Source organism: Bubalus bubalis, chromosome 7, assembly GCF_019923935.1.
Source record: "Bubalus bubalis isolate 160015118507 breed Murrah chromosome 7, NDDB_SH_1, whole genome shotgun sequence".
Lineage (NCBI taxonomy): Eukaryota > Metazoa > Chordata > Mammalia > Artiodactyla > Bovidae > Bubalus > Bubalus bubalis.
The window spans coordinates 81615028-81642979 of NC_059163.1; the positions used below are offsets into that span (position 1 = coordinate 81615028).

Genomic DNA, 27952 nt, shown 5'->3' on the forward strand with positions numbered 1-27952 from the left:
ACCCAGGATAAAAATAGGAGGAAGCTGCCTTTGAAGTGGCATTAGCACCGCACGCCTCAGATACTGTTGTTCCAGCCACTGCCTCCCTCATGCCAGAATGCAGGCAGCAGGGTTAGCCAGAAACATCACCACTGACCTCATCTCTCTGCAAGTTCTGGGTGGGCCAAAGTATAGACTTCTCAGACTTTTTTGACCTTCTGTTATGGAAGAATAAAAATAACCACATTTAACTTAATGTTGAAGACTGATGTTAGGCAGGAATCTATGCATTTATTTCTGTGGTCCCTTTCATCTTAGAAACAATGATAACAACCCACTCCAGTATTCTTGCCTGGAGAATCCCATGGACAGAAGAGCCTGGCAGGCTAAAATCCATAGGGTCGCAAAGAGTCAGGTATGACTGAAGCGATGCATGCACACATAGAATTTTTACTATGTACTAGTAACAGTAATAAGCATTTTTTGTCTATTAACTCATTTAATCCTCCCAACAATTCCATAATCCCCAATTTCTGCAAATAAGGAAACTGAGGCAAAGAAATTAGGTGATTTACTTGAAGTCACACAGCTCATGTTTGTAAAGGGAAATTGAAGAATTAAGGCTATAGGTAATAAAAATTTATCTAAATAATGTGTTTTAAGGCATTTAGTCTTTTAGTGGAAAGATATAACGCTACTACACTGAAGTTTTTGCCCTCTGACTTTCCATCATCCTCAGAAAAGAAGTATATCACTCTAAAAATTATAATCTGTAAAAATACTCCTGCTAATATAGACTGTGTTCTATTTAAGTAGCTGAATTGCCATTTTAATTTTTTGTAATTTTTGGAGAAACGCCTTACTTAATTCTTGGAGAAAAGCCTTAAGTATATTTTTATAAAAGTCTACTTCAATTGCTTTGAACAGAAAAATAAAATCTTTTAAACACATATTAAAAGGTTTTCTGAAGTTTTCTCCTCAAAAGATTTAAACAGTAACAGTTATATAGATCCTCACTATAGAATGCAAATTGATGTAGCCACTATGGAGAACAGTAGGGAGAGTCCTTTAAAAAGTAGGAATAAAGCTACCATATGATCCAGCAATCTCACTACTGGCCCTGAGAAAACTATAATTGAAAAAGACACATGTACCTCAGTGTTCACTACAGCACTATTTACAACAGCTGTTCACTTTCACTTTTCACTTTCATGCATTGGAGAAGGAAATGGCAACCCACTCCAGTGTTCTTGCCTGGAGAATCCCAGGGACGGGGGAGCCTGGTGGGCTGCCGTCTATGGGGTCCCACAGAGTCGGACACGACTGAAGTGACTCAGCAGCAGCAGCAGCAGCAGGACTATTGTGAAAGCAATATTGTAAATATTGTAAAAGCAACCTAGATGTCCATCAACAGATGAATGGATAAAGAAGTTGTGGTACATATATGCAAAGGAATATTACTCAGTTATAAAAAGGAATGAATTTGAATGAGTTCCTATGAGGTGGACGAACCTAGAACCTATTATACAGAGTGAAGTAAGTCAGAGAAAAACAAATATGGTATATTAAGGCATATATATGGAATCTAGAAAGATGCTACTGATGGACCTATTTGCAGGGCAGAAATGGAGACACAGACATAGAGAACAGACTTGTGGGCACAGGTTGGGAAGGAGAGGGTGGGACAAATGGAGAGAGTAGCATAGAAACATACTTACCATATATAAAATAGACAGCCGGTGGAAATTTGCTGTACGAGCTCAGTGAGCTCAAATTGATGCTCTGTGACAACAGGGGGATAGGATAGGGTGGGAGTTGGGAGGGAGTTTCCAGAGGGAGGGAGCATATGTATACCTATAACTGATCCACACTGATGTATGGCAGAAACCAATACAATATTGTAAAGCATTAATCCTTCAATTAAAAATAAATAATTTTTTTAAGTTATATAGATTTCCACTATAGAAAAGAATGAATGATAGGAAAAGTTCAGCTCTCATCAGTTTCTAGAGAGAATTTCACAATAAATAAAGGTGTCGCGAGTACCCCAATGTTCATCGCAGCACTGTTTATAATAGCCAGGACATGGAAGCAACCTAGATGTCCATCGGCAGATGAATGGATAAGAAAGCTGTGGTACATATACACAATGGAGTATTATTCAGCCATGAAAAAGAATACATTTGAATCAGTTCTAATGAGGTGGATGAAACTGGAGCCTATTATACAGAGTGAAGTAAGCCAGAAAGAAAAACACCAATACAGTATACTAACGCATATATATGGAATTTAGAAAGATGGTAACAATAACCCTGTGTACGAGACAGCAAAAGAGACACTGATGTATAGAACAGTCTTATGGACTCTGTGGGAGAGGGAGAGGGTGGGAAGATTTGGGAGAATGGCATTGAAACATGTAAAATATCATGTATGAAATGAGTTGCCAGTCCAGGTTCGATGCATGATACTGGATGCTTGGGGCTGGTGCACTGGGACGACCCAGAGGGATGGAATGGGGAGGGAGGAGGGAGGAGGGTTCAGGATGGGGAACACATGTAAACCTGTGGCGGATTCATTTTGATATTTGGCAAATCTAATACAGTTATGTAAAGTTTAAAAATAAAATAAAATTTAAAAAAAATAAAAAAATAAAAAATAAAGGTGTCGATCCTGTATAGAATAAATGAATTTTTGACCTTGTGAGAGGGTTTTGTAGAGAAAAATTATCAGTGCCTGGTATATAGAAAGCACTTCATAAAAGATAGTCATCTGTATTAGTATAAAATTAATATTTATACTATATCTCATTTGAATTATGATAAATTACCAAACCCACTTAAAATGTGTTTAACTGTGTGAATATACCTTTAGCTGTTCATAATATTCTAAACACCTTTCTTTCCTGAAACAAACCCAGGTAACCATCTCCTCCCTCGGTCATTCACAAAAAGAAAAGTTACCATGAATATGCATTTATCCTTAGAAGGAAAGTAGGAATAAGAGATTGTTTCTATAGCTTCTGCTGCTGCTGCTAAGTCGCTTCAGTCGTGTCTGACTCTGTGCGACCCCATAGACGGCAGCCCACCAGGCTCCCCCGTCCCTGGGATTCTCCAGGCAAGAACACTGGAGTGGGTTGCCATTTCCTTCTCCAATGCATGAAAGTGAAAAGTGAAAGTGAAGTTGCTCAGTCGTGTCCGACTCCTAGTGACCCCATGGACTGCAGCCCACCAGGCTCCTCCATCCATGGGATTTTCCAGGCAAGCATGCTGGAGTTGGGTGCCATTACCTTCCATAGCTTATGTGCCTGCTATTTGAAGTAGAGCTAATATCACTTAAGCAAACTTGTTTCCCAACTAAAATGACTTTGGCTTTCTCAGAGGAAAATTTTATCAGCTAAGATATTAAGAATTCTTAAGATATATGTGGATGCTAGAGAAAAGCTTGCTTGGGCCCTTTGCATGATAACATACTCCAAATTTCCCACTGGCAGATTTTTAAGCAATCCTTCTGTAACAACTCCTGATTACATTTATAAAACTGGAAAATCAAGCTGCTTAATGTTAGTGACAGACACATCAACAACTACACAACACGTGGCATTATTTCATAAGGATGTGGAGGATACAGCATGAGGAAATGACTTACTTGATCTTTGTAACTGTTTTTCTATTAAGTTTCCAAGCTTATTAGTGGATGCTTTGATTCTTATTCTGGGCCATGGGGAAAATGTTTAACACAATGTTTGCTGGGAAGTTTAAGATTTAGTACCAAATCATATTTATGTTTCCTTTGTCAAAAACATGGCCCAGAGTGATGTTTAAAATTGGGAATAAAAAAATATAAGCCTTCATCTGGGAAATCACCCACTGGTTTTCTTAAGTACAGAGGAGATAAAAATTTTGCTTAATTGCCTAACCATATCTCTCTGGTACAAGTGATGAATTTTTACTTAATGATATCTTTCTTGTTTGAGGGAATTTATACAGTAATTTCATATATGTCATTTCATTTTAAAAACACAGAAATGGCATAAAGTGAGATTTTCAAATGAATAGATAAAAGAGCACTAAGGGGGACAATAGATTAAGGCAGAGTGTACAGTGATAGCCCTGATCCTGTGCTTCTCAAATGCAAACAGGAAATATGGAAACATGTTGTAACAGAAGGGCCCAGGTACCTTCCTTCAAAATAGGAAGTATTTACTTTACTTGAAAATACTACTCCTGGGTATAAATGTAATCCTACGAATGGTTCAAGGGGATGTCTCATAAAGTGTTAGGATGGTTGTCTACTTGTCAAACGTTCAAAATTAGAGAGCAAATATGTAACTTTGCCTTTGGCATTATCTGTTATTACAGCTTTTCCTATTGGCTTGGCTTTCTTAAAGCACTTACAAAACAGCAATATATAATTATCTAGACATAACATTTCATATTAATACTATAGCAAATTTTTATATGTAGACCACTCATTTATTCAAAAGATCTCATTCCTTGTTATTTCCCTGACCATTCCTCATTTCCCAAGTTCACCTTCAATTTGATATGATGTTAATAAATTATTGACTATCCAACTGCTAAACAATTGTTTCACTTTCAGTACTGACTCATGCAAACGTACAGATGAATGAACAAAAGCCTTACCGATCAGCTACAAACATTTCATCAGCCCTCTAAGCCACTTTGGTTGTGTAGTCTTAGTCTAATATAAAAGGTAAATTCTTCTGGAGGTACTAACATGTCTGCTGCTGCTAAGTTGCTTCAGTCGTGTCCGACTCTGTGCGACCCCAGAGACGGCAGCCCACCAGGATGCCCTGTCCCTGGGATTCTCCAGGCAAGAACACTGGAGTGGGTTGCCATTTCTTTCTCCAATGCATGAAAGTGAAAAGTGAAAGTGAAATCGCTCAGTTGTGTCCAACTCTTAGCGACCCCATGGACTGCAGCCTACCAGGCTCCTCCGTCCATGGGATTTTCCAGGCAAGAGTACTAGAGTGGGGTGTCATTGCCTTCTCCACTAACATGTGTATGCTATGCTAAGTCACTTCAGTCGAGTCCGACTCTGTGCGACCCTAGAGACGGCAGCCCACCAGGCTCCCCCGTCCCTGGGATTCTCCAGGCAAGAACACTGGAGTGGGTTGCCATTTCCTTCTCCAATGCATGAAAGTGAAAAGGGAAAGTGAAATCGCTCAGTCGTGTCCGACTCCTAGCGACCCCATGGACTGCAGCCTACCAGGCTCCTCCATCCATGGGATTTTTCAGGCAAGAGTACTGGAGTGGGGTGCCGTTGCCTTCTCCAACTAATATGTCTAGGCCCTTGTAAATACACATTTGAGATTGAGAGAAGAAGAAAAGAAATCCTTCAGTAAGATATATGTTTGAAGTTCTTATGCAACTATCCATTAAAAAAAAAATGCTGGGGAAGGGATGGAGGAAAAAATATCCAAGAGCTTATCTATTTGCAAAAAGATTTCTTACACCAGTCAAAAAGTAACTCTCAAGCCTGTTTTGATGGCTGTTTCCTAATTCTGTCCTTGTTCTTAATCTTGCTTCTTTCAATACTCAAATCTAATGAAGATAAGTCCTTTTTAACATATAGTTAATAGATCAAGTGACCACTGACGAGCTGAAGTCACATATGCTAGTGACCTGGGCTGGAACTTTTGTGTGTTTTAGCTGAGAGGAAACTCATGTCCCAATTCTTTCACGTTTTACAGAGCCTGAAGGAGGTGTGGGTATGGGGAGCAGCTCTTGCAGTTTCTCATTGTGGGTCACATAGTCCCGGGTGAAATCCAGCTTTGATATTACAACTGGTTGTCTAGATCAGTGCATTTTTTGCAAAAAATGAAGTCTAATAAGACAAAATGAAGTCTGACAATACAGTTCATCCCTACAATACACTGACAATTAAATGTCTATGCACCATTCACAAAATAAGATTTTGATTTTGACCACAGTTGACAGTGGTAAGTAGAATATCACAGAAGTTTGAGGGGAAAAAGGGACAAAACAGAGGTTGAAGAGTAAACAAATAAGATAAATATTAAATGGTTCTTTTAAAAGATTGCTTTTTGTATCAATACACAATACATTTGACATAATTTTATAAACTGCAACATGTGCATTCTAACAGCAAAGGATAGAGATCTAGTGATTGAGGTGAAATGATTAGCCAAGAGTAGTAGAAGTTCTGTTTTATAGTATTACAAACCCTTTTCTTACTTTACCTAAGGGAGCCTGACCTCTGCCCTAGGACTAGAGGTGTCTCTGAGTTTCAGAATGCTCCCTTCTCAGGAAGTATGTGTGTGTGTGTGTGTGTGTGTGTGAAGAATAGTCAGGAAGAATTATAATCATTTTACAGACATTGGAGCTAAAGCAAATCCTCTAGTCAGTGCTTTAAGGAAAGAAAAATTATTCTCTAACCTCCTACTCTCTCATTAGTAAAATGACATTTTTAATTTTAAGCTATTTTTCTTCAACTACTGGGATTAAATTGAGAAGGAACAAACAAATTTTGTCTAGTCAGGTTTTAAACTGACCCTGGTTTTTAAAACACTTAACTACATCAAAATATTCACAACACTTAAAAACCCAAATCTTTTTAAGGAGCTATTTAGATGTAAAATTATAAAATCTTAAAGATGGAAAGCATTTTAGGGATCCTGCAGACAGGCTTTCATGAGGTACAGGAGTTCCTTTTATGACACACCTGATAGGCACTGCATTGGAGAAGCACAGGCTGTGAACACAGATTCAGCCAATGAGTCCACTACCCTACTGGCTCGGTGACTTTGGACTATTTTCTTAAGCTCTCTGAGCTTTGACTTCCTTATCAATTAAAAAAATGAGGATAATTTCCACCCAATAAGGTTGTTGTGAAATTTAAACTAAATACATATACTAAGGCCTGTAACACATTTTATGTCTAATATATTAGTTCCTTTTCCATTCCTTCTCTGCAGTTTTTGAAGTTTTCTTAAACTGAAATTTACTGTCTTATGACTTCCATTCATTAGTCCTGTTTTTCTTTTTCACCAGTGGAGACCTTTACTCTCTCATCCATACCAAAGTGGCTCAAATACCCAGCTCTCCTACCTCCTTTTAGTCTTTACCCCTCCCACTGGTAAATATATAAACATATATCTCATAATACAGAGCTTCCAGACACATGACCATCTTTTTAGTTTTAGAAATAAACTGTAGTGCATCAAAGGCCTGAAAACAATACTCTTGTTGGGATCAAAGCTGCTACTCAGTGGGCCTACCCGTTCCTTTGTTCCATTCACTCTTCTAATGTCTAAACAGCCTCTTTACTGATTTTGTGTTTTATCAATCCACCACACCATTTGGCTGTCTTAAGTTTAAACAAAAATATTGGATTTTTTTCCTGTGATCCATAAAGTGCACAAACTTCTTTTTAGTTTTGAAGATTGTACCATCATGTTTGTTTTCTTTTTAAAAACTAATTAGCATTCAAAGTGCTTCAAAATTCTCCTTTAGTCTAGATCCCAAAATAAGACTGTTTTGATTATTGCCAGAGAGACTTCAGTTTGTTATTAGTAAGAACATTTCTGATTGGAGATAAGAGACTGTACTGCCCGACGGCCAAGGGAAGTCATACAATCCTTTTCCCCAGAGATAAGAAAAATCAGCCAAGGAACTTTGTACAGTCTCTTCTCTGGATAATAAAATTGTATCATTCTATTCCTAGAAATATTTATTCTGAGACTTGATGAGAAGCAGAGGGTCAGATAAAATCACATCTCAAGGTCCTGTTTATTCTTTTATTTAAAAAACAAATTTAAAAGACTGTTCAAAGCAAATTATTTGCAACAGACTGTAGAATGGCTGCCTGCGAAGCACTTTCTGATCGGAAAGGGAATTTGCTGCCACCTCCTGGGCCTTTAGAATAAAGCCGTCAAGATCAGCAGCACTTCAGGGCCTGTACCCTTCAGACAACATCAAGAGCGTTGGAAAGCAGGTGCTGTTTACAAGTCTGGCTGTCCCAGACTGAATGAACTGGAAACTATTTATGGGTTTTAAAGAGTAAAGTTGACTTCAGTGTTTTGCATGTTAGAAAACAGATATTAAAGTGTGGTTCGCAATCTATTAGCATTAGAATCATCCAGGGTATATGTTACAAAAACAAATTCCTGGGCCCCACCTAGGGGCTACTAAATCAGAATTTCCATGCGTCAAGGGGAATCTTAATTTTCCCCTTGAAACAAAAGTGGAAACCGTATGTGAGGACTGTGAAGGCAATAGTTTGCAAACACTGAAAACTGTATATAAAGGAAATAGTAGTAATTGGTGAATTGAAATGTAACAGTAAAATGAAAAGTTCTACGAGATATATTTTGCTTTGCTCTCAATTTCAGTAATACCACCCGAAGTGAATTGTGACATTTTTATGGATATTTCATAATGTTGTAGAATTTAAAATATATTTAGCCCATATTGAAGGGTTTCTATGAAGAATTATAATTGGCACCATCTGATAAGCATTAACAAGTAGTCCAGTGGGCTAGACAATCAGTAAACTCTGAATGTGATTAAAAAACAAACTTCCAGCTAAGGGTTGATATACTTTAAATTAGCATTTTATTTATATCAGTCCAGCCTACTCCATAGTGATTTTTTAGCTCTTGAGGATGGTTTTATGAATACTTCTTTATCAGTCTGAGATATGCTGACACACACACACACACACACAAACCATGCAAGGAAGAGACCTTGTTATTTTTCACTTTTTAAGAAAAAAGTGTAATAAAATGGTACAAAGGGAAAACTAAACTAAGTCAGTTTAACTGTATTTGAAACAAAAGATATTTTAGATTCAGATAAAGTTTTCAGAATCTCCTCTTGTGATCTTTCTCTCTTCTACATCAGTCCCAACTTCTGGTTCTGACTCAGAAGAACTCTAAAGTAACAGAAAACCCACAAAAATTCCCTGGGTTTTAAAGGCAGCTTGAATTTTAGGTTCCTCCCTATATCAGTCACTCAGCTTCTGAGAACTGTTTTTCATCCCTTGCCCTGTGAGCTGGGAGTCTGCTCTGTTTAGACAGAGGTTTCACTCTTTCCGGTTTTGGAAACTGATCATGCTTCTCAGGCAAGGGGATCAATTACTCTAAAGAGGCCATGTTGCTGACCCTTTGTCCTGAGACAGGGTTGGGGAGGAGGGATAAGAACAGCTGTCTGCTGCACCTTCGGAGGCAGGCAGATTCTGTCAGAGCCCCAACTGCCGCAGGCCTGAACTGGGTGGCTTCGGGGATTGGGATGCCACTTTCTGTGTGGTAGACCTAACTGAGCTTCAGCTATCCTCCTAGATGGGCTCCCATGTGGCTCAGCTGCTAAAGAATACACCTGCAATGCAGGAGACCTGGGTTCAATCCCTGGGTTGGGAAGATCCCCTGGAGAAGCGAATGGTTACACACTCCAGTATTCTAGCCTGGAGAATTCCGTGTATAGTCCATGGGGTCGCAAAGAGTTGGACACGACTGAACAACTTTCACTTTCGTATCCTGCTAGAACCTTGCTCAGGATACCAGCTATCCTATTTTGAGAATATATTTCATTTACAACCATTTCCCCATAAGAATTCTCTCTATATTGCCACATACACCACACTTGTTTTCTTTAACATTGGTACTTTGAACTGAACACAGTCCCTTTATAGTGGAGTCTCAAAGCTGAAATTGTTTCTTTTTTAAAGAATATATATATATTATACCAGTCTTTTTGAATCCTGGTCTCATCTTTGTACACGACTACAACATTTCTAGTACAATAGATGAAGACAAAGAAGAAAAAGTTGACCAATAGGCTGACTACAGAGGAACATAGAAATATAAAGCTTAGGTAAAAAGAAAACAGTAGAGAAGAAACAAAGATCTCCCAGTAAAAGACTCCTGCTGTTGCTGCTGCTAAGTCGCTTCAGTTGGGTCTGACTCTGTGCAACCCCATGGACTGCAGCCTACCAGGCTACTCTGTCCATGGGATTCTCCAGGCAAGAACACTGGACTCCTGGGGATAGATTATTCTTCGTGTCCATATCAGATTCATGCAGACATGGCGTTTTCTATTTTTGTTCTTTTAGATTCCTTAAACTGGGATTCATATGAACAAGGAAAACAAATGTTTAATTATCGTGTGCATTTTCCTTCTTGGAAGTTTTTGAAATAGTACCTATTGTTAATCAAGTGCCCTTTACAAGAATATTAATAGCTAACATATGTTGAATGCTTTCTCTGTGCCAGGCCCTGTTTTATACACATCAGACATACTGGTTGGTCTCATCTTCACACCTTGTGAGATACACCTATTATTCTCTCCATATCACAGCAGAGGGTACTGAGACACAGACACACTAAATCATTATCATTAGCTTAATGTCTCCCAACTAGCAATTCCTGGAATTCAACAGCAGGCATTTTGGCTTACCACATGCTTACCTGCTACAATATGTCTCTGTATGCTTGGTTTTATGTGTATGCCTCACCTAATCATAGGTGAATTTCACTTAAAGGATGCTTATCTTTTGCTTCTCCTAAGTCAAGTTAGACCTTTTATATATTATTTTAAATATTTGTAGAAACAATTTTTCTGCATTATTATTACTAAAATTTGAGGCATTTCTCATCACTATTCTTTTTTCCCTTAATTAACCTGGTATAAATGAGCATAGCTGGGCTTCCTTGGTGGCTCAGATGGTAATGAATCTGCCTGCAATGCAGAAGATGTGGGTTCAATCCCTGGGTCAGGAAGATCCCCTGGAGAAGAGAGTGGCTACCCACTCCAATATTCTTGCCTGGAGAATTCCCTGGACAGAGGAGCCTGGTGGGCTACAGTCCATGGGGTCACAAAGACCTGGACACGTCTGAGCAAATAACACAGTAATATATGATGGCTAGAAGTGAGTAGTCGAGGAATTTGGTCTAATGCATCAATGGTCATAGCAAACACCCTCTTCCAACAACACAAGAGAAGACTCTACACGTGGACATCACCAGATGGTCAACACCGAAATCAGATTGATTATATTCTTTGCAGTCAAAGATGGAGAAGCTCTCTACAGTCAGCAAAAATAAGACCAGGAGCTGACTGTGGCTCAGAAAATAAGCTCCTTTTTGCCAAATTCAGACTTAAATTGGAGAAAATGGGGGAAACCACTAGACCATTCAGGTATGACCTAAATCAAATCCCTTATGATTATACAGTAGAAGTGAGAAATAGATTTAAGGGACTAGATCTGATAGACAGAGTGCCTGATGAACTATGGATGGAAGTTCATGACATTGTACAGGAGACAGGGATCAAGACCATCCCCAAGAAAAAGAAATGTAAAAAAAGCAAAGTGGCTGTCTGCGGAGGCCTTACAAATAGCTGTGAAAAGGAGAGAAGCAAAAAGCAAAAGAGAAAAGGAAAAATATACCCATTTGAATGCAGAGTTCCAAAGAATAGCACGGAGAGATAACAAAGCCTTCCTCACCGATCAATGCAAAGAAATAGAGGAAAACAATAGAATGGGAAAGACTAGAGATCTCTTCAAGAAAATTAGAGATAACAAGGGAATATTTCATGCAATGATGGGCTAAATAAAGGACAGAAATGATATGGACCTAAGAGAAGCAGAAGATACTAGGAAGAGGTGGCAAGAATACACAGAAGAACTAAACAAAAAAGATCTTCATGACCCATATAATCACGATGGTGTGATCACTGAACTAGAGCCAGACATCCTGGAATGTGAAGTCAAGTGGGACTTAGGAAGCATCACTACAAACAAAGCTAGTGGAGGTGATGGAATTCCAGGTGACCTATTTCAAATCCTAAATGATGATGCTGTGAAAGTGCTGCATTCAATATGTCAGCAAATTTGGAAAACTCAGCAGTAGCCACAGGACTGGAAAAGGTCAGTTTTCATTCCAGTCCCAAAGAAAGGCAGTGCCAAAGAATGCTCAAACTACCGCACAATTGCACTCATCTCACACGCTAGTAAAGTAATGCTCAAAATTCTCCAAGCCAGGCTTCAGCAATACATGAACCATGAACTTCCAGATGTTCAAGCTGGTTTTAGGAAAGGCAGAGGAACCAGAGATCAAATTTCCAACATCTGCTGGATCATGGAAAAAGCAAGAGAGTTCCAGAAAAAACATCTATTTCTGCTTTATTGACTATGCCAAAGCCTTTGACTGTGTGGATCACAATAAACTGTGGAAAATTCTGAAAGAGATGGGAATACCAGACCACCTGACCTGCCTCTTGAGAACCTTGTATGCAGGTCAGGAAGCAACAGTTAGAATTGGACATGGAATAGCAAACAGACTGGTTCCAAATAGGAAAAGGAGAACGTCAAGGCTGTATATTGTCACCCTGCTTATTTAACTTATATGCAGAGTACATCATGAGAAACGCTGGGCTGGAAGAAGCACAAGCTGGAATCAAGATTTCCAGGAGAAATATCAATAACCTCAGATATGCAGATGACACCACCGTTATGGCAGAAAGCAAAGAAGGGCCTCTTGGTGAAAGTGAAAGAGGAGAGTGAAAAAGTTGGCTTAAAGCTCAATATTTAGAAATCTAAGATCATGGCATCTTGTCCCATCACTTTATGCAAATAGATGGATAAACAGTGGAAACAGTGACAGACTTTATTTTTCTAGGCTCCAAAATCACTGCAGATGGTGATTGCAGCCATGAAATTAAAAGATGCTTACTCCTTGGAAGGAAAGTTATGACCAACCTAGATAGCATATTAAAAAGCAAGGCCATTACTTTGTCAGCAAAGGTTCGTTTAGTCAAGGCTATGGTTTTTCCAGTAGTCATGTATGGATGTGAGAATTGGACTATAAAGAAAGCTGAGCACTGAAGAATTGATGCTTTTGAACCATGGTGTTGGAGAAGACTCTTGAGAGTCCCTTGGACTGCAAGGAGATCCAACCAGTCCATCCCAAAGGAGATCAGTCCTGCGTGTCCATTGAAAGAACTGATGTTGAAGGTGAGACTCCAGTGCTTTGGCCACCTGATGTGAAGAGCTGACTCATTTAAAAAGACCCTGATGCTGGGAAAGATTGAGGGGAGGAGGAGATAGGGACGACAGAGGATGAGATGGTTGGATGGCATCACCAACTTAGTGGACATGAGTTTGAGTAAACTCCAGGAGTTGGTGATGGACAGGGAGGCCTGGCGTGCTGCAGTTCATGGGGTCACAAAGAGTCGGACATGATTGAGCAACTGAACTGAAATGAACCGATCAATGGTAACAAGCAAAATATTAAGCTTCCCCCAGTGTTTTTGAGTTATAAGCCAAAAGGCTGATGGAAATAAAAACCATAGTTCTCCCCTTGTACCTGTTCAAAAGTGTCTATCATTTGGGGCTACCAAAGCTTTTTCAACTTTTCTTTGATTTAGAAGGTTTTGAGTTATTCCTGAGATAGGTGTAGCTTATTGCCTCTGATGAGCAACTTCTTTTATATATAGTGACTTTGTCTTTTTGTGATCAAGGGCGGTAATGTAGCCATGTGATTTGATGAGAGAAGGGCTCTGGAGTCTGTTGGGTCTTGGTCAGCCCCATCACTTGGACAAGTCCCTTATCTTTGCTGTATTTTCTCATCTGTAAAATAGCATGATAATGGTACTTTGTTCATATGCTAGGTGTTTTGTGATGACTGTGAAAGCTAACATTTGTCAAGTATTTAGAACGGCGCCTAGCATATAGTAAGCCTCAAAATCATCACTTTATTAATGGCTCTGCAATTTTAAATTAAGGCAGTGAAACTCTCCAAAACATATGAGGGTTTTTTGTTTTGTTTTGTTTTTGTTTTTTTTTTATGATTAACTTAGAAGTTCACATCTTTTCTCCTTGAAATTTACACTAGTTCTTTAGGAGATGTTTTCAAAATGACAATTAGACATAGCTTAAAACAAAGACAAACAAACAAAAACCCAAAGCTAAAAAAAAAAAAAAAACTACTAGAAAAATATACGGTATAAAACTGCCCTTTCTGGGAACTTTTTGACAGAAATAACCTTTTGAGAAAACTTCCATTGAGGATGTTGCGGCAAGAAAGGTTTGCTGCCTCGTCCATACCCAGGGTGAATGCGTGCGAGTTGAGCCAAAAGAGACTTCATGGAACTCCAAGATTCCAGTGACGACTACATTTTTAGATATATTTGAAACCCTGAAAACTTGTGACTCTGTCAGCATTATTCTGTTTAGAATTATCCTTGTTGAAATATCTCTAGTTCTTATTGGTTTAGTAGCAAGCCAAGCTGGGTGCTGATTCATCATGATAAGAAAGTTCCCTGAATTACTTTTAGTGGGAAAGGCATGAAGGGTAGCACTTCCTTTTATGTAGAGCCTTTGATTTTTTTTTTTTTTTTCAAATGCCATTCCTCACTACCCTCAGCCCATAAATATCACCTTTTCATCCTGAAAGAAAAGTGAAAGAATTTGGGGAATTCAAAAATACAAAATCACTGTCAAATCTATTTCCACTTATAAAACAGAGGCTTCTTTTTAGACTGTTTTTCACTTTCAACATATTATTATAGCATCTGATTTTATAAGCAATCTTATGAAAGTAATGGGGTACTTTCTAATGTCACTCAACATAGTAAAAGCCATCCATTAAGCATATACAGAGTAGGCTGTTGGTGGATAGTTTGGTGAAGATACAATTAGCAGGTCTCAGAGAGTGGGATTCTGGGGTCTAATAAGACTATGGAAACCATGTCGTACTGAAGGGAGAGCCTGGGCTTCGATGTCAGAGAAGTATGTAGTTCCAACCCTAGCCCACTCCTTGTAAGCTTAATGATTGCCAGACAAGTTGGTTAGCCTCTCTGAGCTTCAGATACCTCACCTATGAAATGGAAGTAATAGTCCCTTCACTTTCAGGGTAATTCTGAGGAGTAAATTAAATCACAATGTCATTGGTTAAGGATGTAGGTCGACATGAAATCCAGGGTCTGCTAGTTAATACTGTGTGATCTTGGGCAAGATATTCAGCCTGTTTGTGCCTCAGAATCCCATCTATAAACTGAGGATTATGGTGATACCTATTTCATAAGGACTGCTGATTATAAAAGATAATCTGTGGTGATTACCAGAGGGGTGGAGGTGTGGGCAGGCAAAATTGGGTGAAGGTGGTTAAAGGTACAAACTACCAGTTATAAACTAAATAAGTCCTGGGGATATTGTCTAGCATGGTGACTGCAATTAACAATGAAAAAAAAAGTGAAAAAGTTAGTTGCTGTCATGTCTGACATGTGACCAAATGGACTGTACCTGCCAGGCTTTCTGTCCATAGAATTCTCCAGGCAAGAATGTGGAAGTGGGTAAGCATTCCCTTCTCCAGGGTGTCTTCCCAACCCAGGGATTGAACCTGGATCTGCCACATTGCAGGCATATTCTTTACCATCTGAGCCACCAGGGAGGCCCATAGTTAAGAATACTGTATTGTATATTTGAAAGTTGCTAAGAGAGTAGATTTTTAAAGTTCTTATCATAAGAAAAAGAAATTTGTAACTATGTGTGATAAAGGATGTTAGAGCTGGGCTTAACTGTGATGATCAATTTGCAATATATACTAATATCAAATTATTATATTGTACACCTGAAACTAATATTAATATAATGTTATATGTCAATTATATCTCCATTCTTTAAAAAAAGAGAGAATCTATGAAGATACTTGGCACAATTCAGGGCCCAAAGTTTGTGCTCAGTTAATGTTAGGTATTATAATTTACATAAAATATTTAACACCATTTCTGGTTTTTAGTAGAAACTTAATACATCATCCCCTCACCCTATCTTTTCCTTAGATCTTATGAGATTGTGTGAATGACTGTTAAAGCTTACATCCCCACCCATGTCATCTGTACTTGTACTGTAATCTAAACTCAGGGTCTTTGTATGGTCTCGAGAACACATCATTCCACTAACTAAAGATATCAAAGACTCTCTGTGACTTCTAAAATGTCTCCTGAAGAACAATTTAAAATACTTACTGTTTTTTTGATATTTACTTCCAAGAAGAAAAATTTTCTTAATTTATTCCCCAAATGTGCATTTCTTTTCAACTTAGAGCTAATTGTGATCTGTGTTTATATTCCATGAACAACTAATAATAGTTATCAGGAAGCTCAAGAAATAGGGGCTATGAAGGCAGGATTCCTCCATGGTATATTGGAATGTTATTATTTTAAATATTATTATTACCATTACCAGGTAGAGGAAGAAGGGGCTTCCCTGGTAGCTTAGACTGTAAAGAATCCACCTGGAATGTGGAAAACCTGAGTTCGATCTCTGGGTTGGGAAGATCCCCTGGAGGAGGGCATGGCAACCCACTCCAGTATTCTTGCCTGAAGAACCCCTATGGACAGAGGAGCCTGGTGGGCTACAGTCCACGGGGTTGCAAAGAGCTGGACACAGTTGAGCGACTGAGCACAGCACAGAGGAAGAAGTGTTGGCTGGAAAGTAGGTCCTTGTGATTACTTTTATTAGGGGCCCTGAATGTATTTCATAAGTCATGAAGCACACATGATTTAGATAAACAAAAGAATGAGGTATAAACAGAGGTAAACATGAGGAACTTTACATTTAGAACCAAAAAAAGGAAAACTTATGAAATTCTGTATTCAATAACAACTATTTAAACTATAGGATCATGTAGAAGTCTAACTTTTTATGCTTAAGAAATACTTTATTAGCTGGCATAGCTCTGATAAAATCAGGAATCTGAGAAATATCTGACAGGATTTGATATTTATAAATTAAATTTCTCTTCATTCAGTTGCTTCTGAGTAATAAGGTCTATGATTTCCAACTGCCAAATGGTAATTCAGTATAAAAATATACATATCATGGAAACGTTCTTTTTTTTTTTTTTAATTTAAGAAACTGGCTGTACCTGATAACATCAAGGAAAAGATAATCTGATTTGGGGGCTTTTGGCTGTTATTGGCCCGATGTCCCACAGGATGGTCTGTAATTTTTTTCCTTTTTCTTTTCTAACTCAGACTAGCCTCTTTTAGCAATTTTGCCTGGTGTTTGGGTCCTGTGGGAATTTACAAGCTTGTTTTATGGCTTTTGGCCAATCCTGGTGGGAAGTCTACAGAAGAATTCAATTCTGCTTTTTCCCAGAATACTTGTTGACAAACTCAGTGGCACCGAAGTGTTACATGAGTCTTTATGTCCCCCAGAGTCCAGTGATAAGGGCACTTGAGACCAGCAAGGGTCGGTGCTTCTGGGAATATGATGCTGGTTCTCAGAATTTACATATTTTTCTCATGAACTTTTAACAATTTTTATAACAAACAACTCTGATTGTAAGAGGGAATGAGAACACAGCCCACTGCTTCCCTCTGGAAGCATTTTAAGCATTTAGCTTTTTAGAAAACAATCACTTCTTTTTGATGACTATGACTTCAAATACCCTTCCTGCTCGGCCAATGGTGACTCATAAAATAGCAGTAGATTTCAGGAATTCACCCGGGTGCTTGCAGGTTCTCGAATTTATAACTGGATTGAATGGATACACAGCAAGGGACTTTTGTTTGGAAGATTAAATCCAAACTCAGACACTAACAGCCGTGTGTCTTCTTGTGTTCTCAAGAGACTTCTGAGAAAGTGCTGCAGTCAGAGTGTATGATATGCCTGTCAGCAGAAAACGGCCTTCCAAGTTTTTTCAAGCTAGTAACTAAACAAAACAGTGGTCCCGCATAAGTTAGTCCATTCCCTTTAAACACAGATCATTTGTTCTTGACATCTCAGATGTGACTCTTGCTGCCAGGCTAGAATTCAGCTGTGTGGTAATATTCAGCAGCCCTATGAAACCCATGTTCTGAAAGGACTCAGCACTATCTAGAAGAGTTAAAGAACGCTGGTGTAGTCTCAAGAACTATTGTAACTCAGATCAATTTTCCTATAGTTCAGATGAGTTGCTTCTTGTGAAGATTAAATGAGATACATGTTCTCATTAAAAATCATACTAGAAATATTTTGAAGTACAAGCTTTTACATGCTTCAAAATGACAGCCCCAATGTGTCTTATAAAACATATTCCTAAAAATGTATGCTTTATACTATCAATGAATATTCAAAATGCAGAAACAGTGTGATTTTCTTCTCTCAAAGAAGAATGTGTTTATTATTGAAATATTAGAAATAAAACTGTAACTGTTCTAAGATCAAAGTGGCAATGGTCAGATCCCCAACCTTAAGAGTTCTGTGATTCAATCTGTCCTCCTATAGGACTGAGAGGAATATGTGTACTTAAATTTACAAAGCACCTTTCTTCTTAGAATATCTGGTCTTGTGTGCTGTACTCAGTATGGTACAACATTCCAGAAAGAAAGGTTTGAGACATTATTAAGGGGACACTGGTGGAAAGAAATTTGCATAAGGTCTTGTAGGAAGTCAGTGACTGTCGTTATATTATATTTTATATTCCAGTGCCTGTAAACCATATAATATATATAAGGCGCCTAACATAACACAAGCACTCAGTAAATGAACGTTGCCATTGTTTTGGTGATGAAAACTTGACTTCATAGGTGTTCTGCACAGAAAGTAAGCTAACAAAGGACAAGGGTAAAGGCAAGATCCTAAAAACCAAAAAAAAACTGCCTCTTCATACCCTCAAACCAGTCAACTAACCAACTGAAACATCTGCTACCAAAAACAGGCAACAACACCCAGAATTCAAAGGGTGTCCAGTGGGAAGGAAGCTGATGTCATGAGTCCTAAGTCTCCCACCTGCCACACTGACATCATTTCCATAACTCCAACCTGAGAGGTGACACACCCAGCTTATTCTGTATCCAAGTTCCCAGGGGCTCCCTGGCTGGGGAAAAAAGACAAAGAAATCTCTTTTCCTCCAGGGAGTTGGCTTAGTCCTTCTCCCTTCCATGCCCTCATCTCTCAGGATCAAGTTAGACTCTGCTGTGGATACAATTCTGGAAGATTCCCTGCCTTTCCCATAATTTGGGACTGTATGGTTCCAGATGAGAGCTATGCTACCAGCTCCCAGTCGAAGTTGTGGATGCTTTGACTGCATACCTGCCATCTTCTTAGAAGCTTTTTGGGAACCCCATGACAGTCCCAGCCATGTTAGTTGTGTCTTTAGTCATCAACTCCAAATAGTAGCTCTGCTTAGATGGCCACCTGTCCTACAGGAAACAGACCCCAAACACTCCTCATTCCTACATACCACAAACCACTGGACAACTGGGAATACTTGTGGGTCATTACCATTCTAGGATACTTTTGAACCAGAGGACTCAAATTGACTACCTTGTGTTCCACTGTCTTCTCCCTAATTCATGCCATTCTTTAAATGCTGTGTTAAGAATGCAAAGTTATAAAAATGATCTCCTTTCCTGCTTCACTTTAAGATGCCTTTTTTGGTTGTTCTATTAGAAAAGAATGCAAAATGCACAGCATTCAACAGATTTCCTTTGCAGGGAACAAGTAACAAACAATAGTATTATATAATGGATAGACTGCTTTTTCCTTTATCCTGTATGAATCTTCCTAATTGATTTCCCAAAAAGGCAAAAAAAGAGACCAAGCTACATCCTGTGGTTCTGACCTCTAGGTAAATTGCCATCAAAGCCAATAGAAGATTTTCCAGAGAAAAAGAATAAGGCCCATTGTTCTGTAACTAACTTAATTCTCCTCTGTGTTTTATCATAGAAATACCTATGGCTTGCAGTTTTGCAATGTACAGAGAAGTGGAAATGTTCACAAAAAAGAAACTCAGATATTTGGAGAGTGATATAAGTGAAATATCAGAAAAAATGACTTAGAACAGTTCATACAGGGATTTTTTTTTAAATACATTGAACAGATAAAGAAGATAGTAATACTTTAATAGGATAGTGAAAATATAGCAGATTGACAGTGACAGCAGAAAAAGAACAGGAATACAGATATTTTCAGAGGATTAACATGGTACCATGTACCCTCACACCAGGCAAGCTTTTATGAGACGTCTCTAGACATATCTCTTCTATTGAGAAGATGGTTTTCCTTGGAGTTGTCAAAAATGCTTTGTGGTTCTCTACATTAATTCATGTTGAATAGTTTCCATGATTGGTCAGACTTGGACTTAAAATAGATATGAGAAAGGTCTTCAGGTTTACTGTCAGTAACATTATTGACTTCAGAGCCAGCTGGATGATGACATGGTGTGTGACCAATCCAAATTTACAAGGTAACCTTGCCTTAATCCTCCTGGTCCATCAAATATAAATAATAAAATGAAGGTGCAAGAATAGAATTGCAAGGAACAGTGGGAGAAGCAGTGGTCAGAAAGAAAAAATAAACTGAAGAAAAAAATCCGTGAGGTCACTCAGAAATGATGCTAATAACTGTGTGTTCTCATCCTACGGCCTCCACATACATGGGGTTCCTTGTGCTTCACAGTCAGCCCCCAGAGTCAGTAACCTTTCAGTAACCCAGAGTCAGTAATCTCCCAATCACATGATTTCCAAAAGGAAAACAATGGTCACACATGTGCCTTTATCTGAAGCCTACTCACCTTTTTATACATTCCTCCTTTATAATGTATTCTACCGCTTGCCTCAGCTGAGGAAAACAAACTTATGCTTTCATGGGCAATTGGAGATGTACTCACTGAGTTTCTTAAGTAATTGGGGAGGGAGGATGGGAATCAACCTCTAAGAATAATTATCCCTCTTGCCCATCCAGTTTACTTTAAAGAAGTCTTTGAAATAAGATAATATATATATAACATCTGGCAAGGAGCCTGGTAGATAGCAAGTACTCCGTAATTATTAATCCCCTCTTTCTTATCCACCTTACTAAACTATGTACATTCCAACAATCCCCAAGTTCTCTGTGACATCAAACAGGTGGCTGAGGTTGACAGACCAGAGCTGATCCCTGTCCTCAATAAATTTCTTATCCCTTAATACTAGTAATAGAGATAAAGCACTACTTAGAAAGGAAACTTCAGTCAATACATGTTATATTTTCACTACAATTGAACCTTTTCACTGTAGGAACACAGCTGTTCTGTCACATAAAGACTGTGTCCTAATGTTGATAACACTGATCACTGTCTTGTGGCTAAATGCATAAACCCTAAGTATCCTGCTTACTTAATACAATGGCCCATGTCTATTTGGGGGTGCTCCCAGATTTTTTTTTAAGTGTGCAACGAAGATAAATATGTTTTAAGTCAATCTGAGTTAGATTTCTGACTCATTAAAAATATTCTGCTTCTTGGACCCAGATTGGGAGGTGACATCTGAAATTAAGTAAGTTGAGGACTTGCTAGGCATTCTCTGGGACTCAAGTTAACACCGCAAACAATTCGTTTCAAGCAAAGTGGACACTCAGCTTCGCCTAAAAGATTACTCTTCCACCACAGATGGTTTCCACACCTGAACTGTGACACCGCTCTTCTTTGCTGAGAACTTTGGCCTTGGTGCCACAAAGTAAGATGTTGAGGCTGATTCCTGCTTTGGAGAGGTGGGGATGGCCACGGGCACTGGGGAAGCGCTGACCGGTGAGGTGACCTCAGCAAAGAAGGAGGGCGGAGAGGTATAGGCTGGCACGGAGTACACAGAGGAGGCCTGAACATTAGTGGGCGAGCCAGCGTTCACTGGCCGAGGAGGAAGAGCTTGCTTCGCAGCTGGCACTGAACTGGCCTTGACCGATGGCTTTGCGGGGAGGCCGTCCTTTCCATCCGGAGGTTGGAAAGTAAACAAGGACGCATTAAGCTGATAGGGTTGGTGCTTCATGACATCCAAAGCATTGAGGGGTTTCTTGCCCTTTTTCTTGCCTGTCTTGGAGGCCTGTAGGCCTGATGGCTGAGACTTGACAGCAGCCGGTGGGTAGGAGGGGGAGTGGATAGGATTGTAGGCCACAGGCGGAGGCGCTCGGACATTGGAGGAGTACTTCCAACCGGCCGGGAGAGACGGGGTGGGAGAATGAGCCCGGGCAGCGTGGGCCTGCACGGTGTCCGAATCTACCACGTACTTCTCCATCCTTGACTGCCTCTTAGCAAAGAGCTGGGCTCCTTTCCCACTCATTCCTGGAAGCTCATTGGATGGTCCCACCGCACCAGCATGAGCAGTGTTCACTGTCGGTGTGGGAGCTGCTGGCTTGGGAGTATAGTTCCGGCTGGCTACCGCTGCCTGTGGGCCTTTGAAAGGACCAGCCAGGTTCAGAGCACTTGCAGGCCGGGCGGGAGCATAAGAAGGCTGCGCGATTTTGATGGAGGAGACCACGGTGCCATGTGACGGGTTAGATGTGGGGAAGGCAGGAGGTTGCGCTGGAGCCACTCCTGGCGACCAGACTGGAGAAACCGGAGTGACTGGTTGGGAGGATGATGACTTGACAGCAGGCTTTGGAGCGACAGGAGGCGGGGTCTTCTGTTTTGCAGAGGAGCCTTGCATGAAGTTACAAGCCTCTGCTCCTAAACTGAGGTAGTCTTCTTCAGGTCCGGAATCTGCTCCCGCTCCAGGGCCCTTTTTGCCCTCAGAATTTTGAAGAAGTGACAAGAGTTCAGGGTTGGGGCTGACTTTGGGCTCTTTAAAAGTGAACATGGGTTTTGTCGTGCTTCTCCTTTTGGCCTCTTGCAATATCCCCGTTCTTTTTGCTGGCACCGCAATCCTTTCATCCCTGGAAGCTATTCGTTCAGATGAATCGTAAAAGGCTGGCTGGGACCATGGGGCAGGCTGGGGCCACGGAGGGGGCGGTGCTGGGCCAGCTGTTGGACTCGACACTGCTCTGGAGAAGGTTTCAGGTGGGGGTGTGACTGCAGAGTAAGGTGGAGGCGCAGGAAAGTCAGCGATAGGACTTGTCACGTTTCGGCTTGGAGAGAAGGGGGTTGCCGGCTGGTTCCCAGACCCCGGGAAGGGCTTGGCTGTTCTATTCACAGGGATCATCCTCTGAGCTTCTGCTGTCTCAGACACCCCAGTGAAGCCATTCTGTTGGGGCACATGGCCAAGACCATGGCTCACCTCAATGTAGCTTTTGCTCACAGAGCTCTGCACTCTCACTGACTCTTCTTCCTTCCTTTGGTAAGACGTCACGGTTCTCAGGCCATCTGTCTGGGCAGCATCTGGTTCTCTGCTTGGCACTCCGGCCGCCCTCTCCTCCTCTTTTTGGGCTGTGATCTGATCCATTCTCTCCCTCCTCTTGGCAAACATGAGGGCCCCCTTGCCTGTGGTGTCTGGCAACATCTCCATCTTGTCCCCTCTGCTCAGTTTCTTTTCAATGTCCACTAGACCAGAATCCCAGTCAAAGTTTGCAACTTGTGTGTTGTCCTCAGTGTCAGACAACAGCTCTTCATCCACCTCCGATTCGCTTGCACCCAGAAATGCTACTTCACATGGATCCTCTTTGTCGCCGTCTTCCTCCTCCTCCTCTGCCTCTCGCTCAAGTTCCCCAGTCCCGTAGCTGACTAATGTGTATTTCCTGGCCCTCCTACGACGCTTCTTAAACATCAACACCCCCTTGGAGTTGGGGTTGGGGGCATCTGTCAGAAGGAGGGCAATGCTTTTGCATTTAGATTTTGCTTCTTTCACCTGCTTTTCTGATAAGCTTTCACTCCTCCTGAGCCCTAGGGAAAATACAAAGATTACATTGAGTTGATAAGTTCAAGGAAGACTGCATAGCAACCCAGAAATCAACTCTCCTGGGGGAAAATAAATACAGAAAAAACATGTTTACAGTTGGGTACTAAATTGTGATGCAATCCAACTCATTTCTCTTTCTTCTTTCAAAATGTATACTTCTATATTGATATATATGATGATATAGATATAACTTGCATATATATCACTTCATTTTTTTCTACAAATACATTTTTATATTGATTAGAATATGTCTCATAATTTGTTTCTGTATAGCTCCTTAAACTTTAACAATAAACACTGGAAAATAAATGTCGGTTAATTGGATGTAATTAAAATTACAATGGAAATAATTTAAGGACATAATATTTTCCAAAAACAACTTAGGACAAACCTTGTATTTTCATATTTTAAAAATAAAATATTGATATAAAACATTTCCAAGCATTTTAAAAAGGAGGGAGGGAGAAATAAGAAAATATTGTTTACTTAAATCTTTTCATGTAATGAGTTTAAATATTTAGGTTTTCTTTTTTCTTTTAGTTTGCCATTCCCCTAAAGTCTTTGCATTCACAGCTACTAAATCAAAATAAAATTTAAAATGTAATGAATAATAATTGAAGGTACTGAATCAATAATTAACAACAATTCAGAGTATAAAGTTATTGTGACTATATTTAAGAAACTTTAGCTACAAAGTTGTCTAGATAAAGTTGTTCATAAATGCATTGCTCTCTTGGAAATACTACTTTAGTTGCAGCAAGAATAAGTGTAAATCTTGGGGGAATTTTAAATTTTATTACTAGTAACATTTACAGCTGTGGGTAGACAGAAATTAAGTCATGTAAAATGAGAACCTGACAGTTTTAGGATAACAAAAAATTATATTTAAAATTTTAACATTATTATTGTTATAAAAATAAATTCGTGGCAAGTTAATTTATAGCACTGTCGATGATAAAAATAAGCATAATTCACAAATAATTTTTGAATTCCTCAAAAGAGTTAAATAAAAATTTCAGACATTAAAAAAAAAATTTTTTTTGATTGAAAATTACTTCTGTTTGTGACTGGGGGGAAAAAAATCACACTTAATGGTTAATTTTTTTTTAAATAAAATAGAATCAAAATAGTTTTATAACAAAATTACAGATATTCACTGGTAATCAAATTTTACTTAGAGAAATTCACTGGTAATCAAATTTTACTTAAAGAAATCAAATTTTACTTAGAGTAAAAAGCATGGTCATTCCTAAATGTAATTCCTTTTTTGACTAGTGTTATACAACTTACTATTAAATTGACAGTCACAGTTGCACAGTTGTTGCTCACTTCACTGCCAACATGTAAAGTATGTGAATGCTGCCTTAATACACTTGTTTAATATGCTATAAATGTGAAGATGCATACAGATGCTTAAAGTATAAGGAATGATTAACAGCACTTGTCAATTCAGCTACACATGGTTATGCTAAAAATATGCTTTAAAAGGAATAACAGTAGTTAGGAGAATTAATATACTACTTTGAATAACCAAGATCATTACTGTTGTGTATCACGCATACATTCAAGTGTCTTTGACAGTCAACCTTTACCTCCTCAAATGCCTAAATGAAATTCCAAATTTGTTTTTAAGAAGTTCATGAAAGAAAATTACAGAAATCATAAAACCCAACTGCCATTCCTATCTTCATTCGTCTTTCTTTAATCACTCTCCTGGGTAAAACAAAACACCATAAAAGGCCTTGATTTTAAAATATATCTTGAGTTGGGAGACATTTAAATGACTTCACATGGCCTTGGGGATTGACTTCTGTGTCTAGAAGGTAGATGAGATGCTTTGCAGTCTAGTGAAGACTTAACAAAACGGAGAGGATCATGTAACTGCTCAGTATTCCACATGTCCTTGTCCATCAAACTCACTTCTGCAAGCATCATCATGCTGCACAATGATTTTTTTTCAAAACGAGGATCTGCTTTTAATATCAGTGGTTGAGCCTGTATTTTAAAGACACCTCTCCGCAGCAAACTCAACAGTTTTTGACATTTAAACTCAGCATCCACGTGACTGCAAAGACTCTCAAATGCTATTTTAACATAGAATATGAGACAAATCAAAAAAGGCACATGAACTTTAGTATTTTCTTTAACAGTCCCCGTGCCTTTGGGAAGAAAAGAAAGTGCATTAAAAACATTCAAATCTACTACAAAGTTAAAACTTATTACTTCCAGTTCAGAAACTGGTGTTTTCTACAATTTCATGTTTGTTATTTTGTGCATTAGTTAAAAAAAAAAAAAAAGCCAATGAAAGACATAAGAAAAACCTTAAAAAGAAAAAATCCAGGCAGGCGAACCAGCAGCAAAATACCCTAAGCTCCCAAGCCCCTTCCAGCTGCCCAGCAGTGGCTCCCAGGGCAGGACTTACGTGCGTGGCGCGCTCTGTGCTTGTGAGGTCTGCTGTGATCCCTTTCTGAGCATGGATCTTCTCCCTGCTCTGCGCCTTCTGATGAGACTGCAAAGGATACCAGAGAAGGAGGTGCTTCTGACTGCCCTCCTTCCACTGGAGAATCCACACACCCCTTTGCTGCCTGAAGCCTGCACCCTTCCGTCTTCTGCCTGTCAGAGCAGTCGAAGATCACTTCCACGCGGGGCAGCCCCGTGTCTGCAGCTTCATTTCCCTGGATCACTCTCAGCTCCTGGCCACTGGAGATCTGGATTGTCTTGCTGGACCTCAGAGGAGGGTCCTCTTTCTCTGTAGTGGGGGCAGAATTTATGTGGACAGTCCCATCGTGTAGTAAATTAGGCTCTGGGTCAGGAGACTTAGATTTTTCTGCTCCCAGGAGAGCCACTACAGCAGCACTCCTGCCCTTGTGTCTCTCTTGTGACAGGGACAGTTGCAGCTCAACCACAGTGCCTGGCCGCCCCGCTTCTGCCTTCTCACTTAAGATAATCTCCTCTGGTAAGCGTCCACTTTCAGAGTCAGACGTGTGAGGGGCCAGGCCTGTTTCTTCTTTTATGCTCCCAGAAAAACCAGCACCACTCGCTTGCTCCTCAGCTAGGGGAGCTCCACTCTTGACAGGGACAATATAGAACTCTCTGTACTGGCTCTTTGTGGCTGGTCGAATCTGTAGGGTGGTACTTTCCACGTACCCTTCATGGGTGACATTCTCCTGGTTTTTGTTTTCAGTTTCAGAGATCGAAGTTTCACTTATTCCATTGGAAGGTCTGCACACAGGAAAATTAGTCCAGACAGTTAAATCAGAGTGTATTACACCTGCCAAAGAACTTCCTGACACTTGTATGATGTCTAATACACAATACAGTAAAAATATTTCCTCCTAAATGTCAACTGCAACATATTTGAACACAGAACTTGGCAACATGTTTATATTATTATTTAAAGATCTTCCAAATAAACTTGTCTGTAAAGCAAAGCAAAAATGCTCACAAAAGTTTATAAAACCAGAATCCATCTTAAATTCACATTTTTTTTCTTTTTTTTTAAGCATAGGTTATAGCTATATGGATGCCCTTCACCTATAATTATTGGAGTGTTTTCAAATAATCATGCTTGTTATAATATGACAAAGCATTGCAACGTCTCATTGACTGAGTTAGGTCTGCACATTATAAAGTTTTATAAACATATTCAGCAGCTTCAGAGCAATATTAGTATACAGATAACTCAAGTAATCCTTTTAGAGGCTGTGCTTTCTTGAAAGGAATGAAATATAAGCTGTTTTTTAAGCTCCAATGAGCATGTGTTTTGTAATAAGTGGACCCCAGCCCAGTACTCTTGTGCAAAGAGAAATCCTTTCCATGCTGCAATGAATCATTGAGTCATGGAGTATTTATAATCTGAAATGTCTCCCCTTCTCTATTTGAACTTGTCACTTGGAGCATTTTCCTTATAGGATCTCTGAAGTCAAACTGTTCCTTAATCGCTCAGGTAAGGAGCCCTCAGCTGTTCACCACAGTCTTTTTATTTTGACATTACCCATTCCCAGCTGGTTTTGCAAATTTGTGTTTGCAAGAAGCAAAGTCATTTAAGGGTTAAATGACTTCTTGCATGAAACTCTAATTTAAACTCTAACTGCTTTTAGAAGAGAAGCATCATTCACAGAACAGCTGTAGGAGATGCTTTCATTTCTTACATTTGTACGTTTTTTAAAGAAGCAGTAGCATCTATCTCAGTCCCATTCTTTTTCCCTCAAAAGTACCCTAACTAATGCAGGATCATCTGTTGAAGGGAGTGGGCCCATACTTCTATTCTATTCAAAGGAATTCACCTTAGAATTTATGTAGTAATAAAATTCAAGACCAATATTCAAAATAATTACTCTTGACTTTGCTTTTCACTGAAT

At 39.4% G+C, this 27952-nt stretch overlaps 1 protein-coding gene and 1 long non-coding RNA gene across 9 annotated transcripts in view; one reads left to right on the forward strand and one right to left on the reverse strand.

Moving 5' to 3' along the window:
- The window catches only part of LOC102409318, a 266263-nt gene that overhangs the window by 169418 nt on the left and 68893 nt on the right, over positions 1-27952 (forward strand). The gene's annotated exons all lie outside the window — the stretch shown is intronic.
- Positions 1-27952, reverse strand: part of SYNPO2 (synaptopodin 2) — a 199720-nt gene that overhangs the window by 13526 nt on the left and 158242 nt on the right. For all 3 annotated transcript variants that reach the window (XM_006065089.4, XM_006065088.4, XM_044946062.1), the window contains exons 3-4: positions 26014-26813; positions 21390-23575 (exon numbers count right to left, since the gene is read on the reverse strand). In XM_006065089.4, coding sequence (XP_006065151.1) covers positions 21390-23575; positions 26014-26813 — 2986 coding nt within the window. The remainder of the gene's footprint in view (positions 1-21389; positions 23576-26013; positions 26814-27952) is intronic.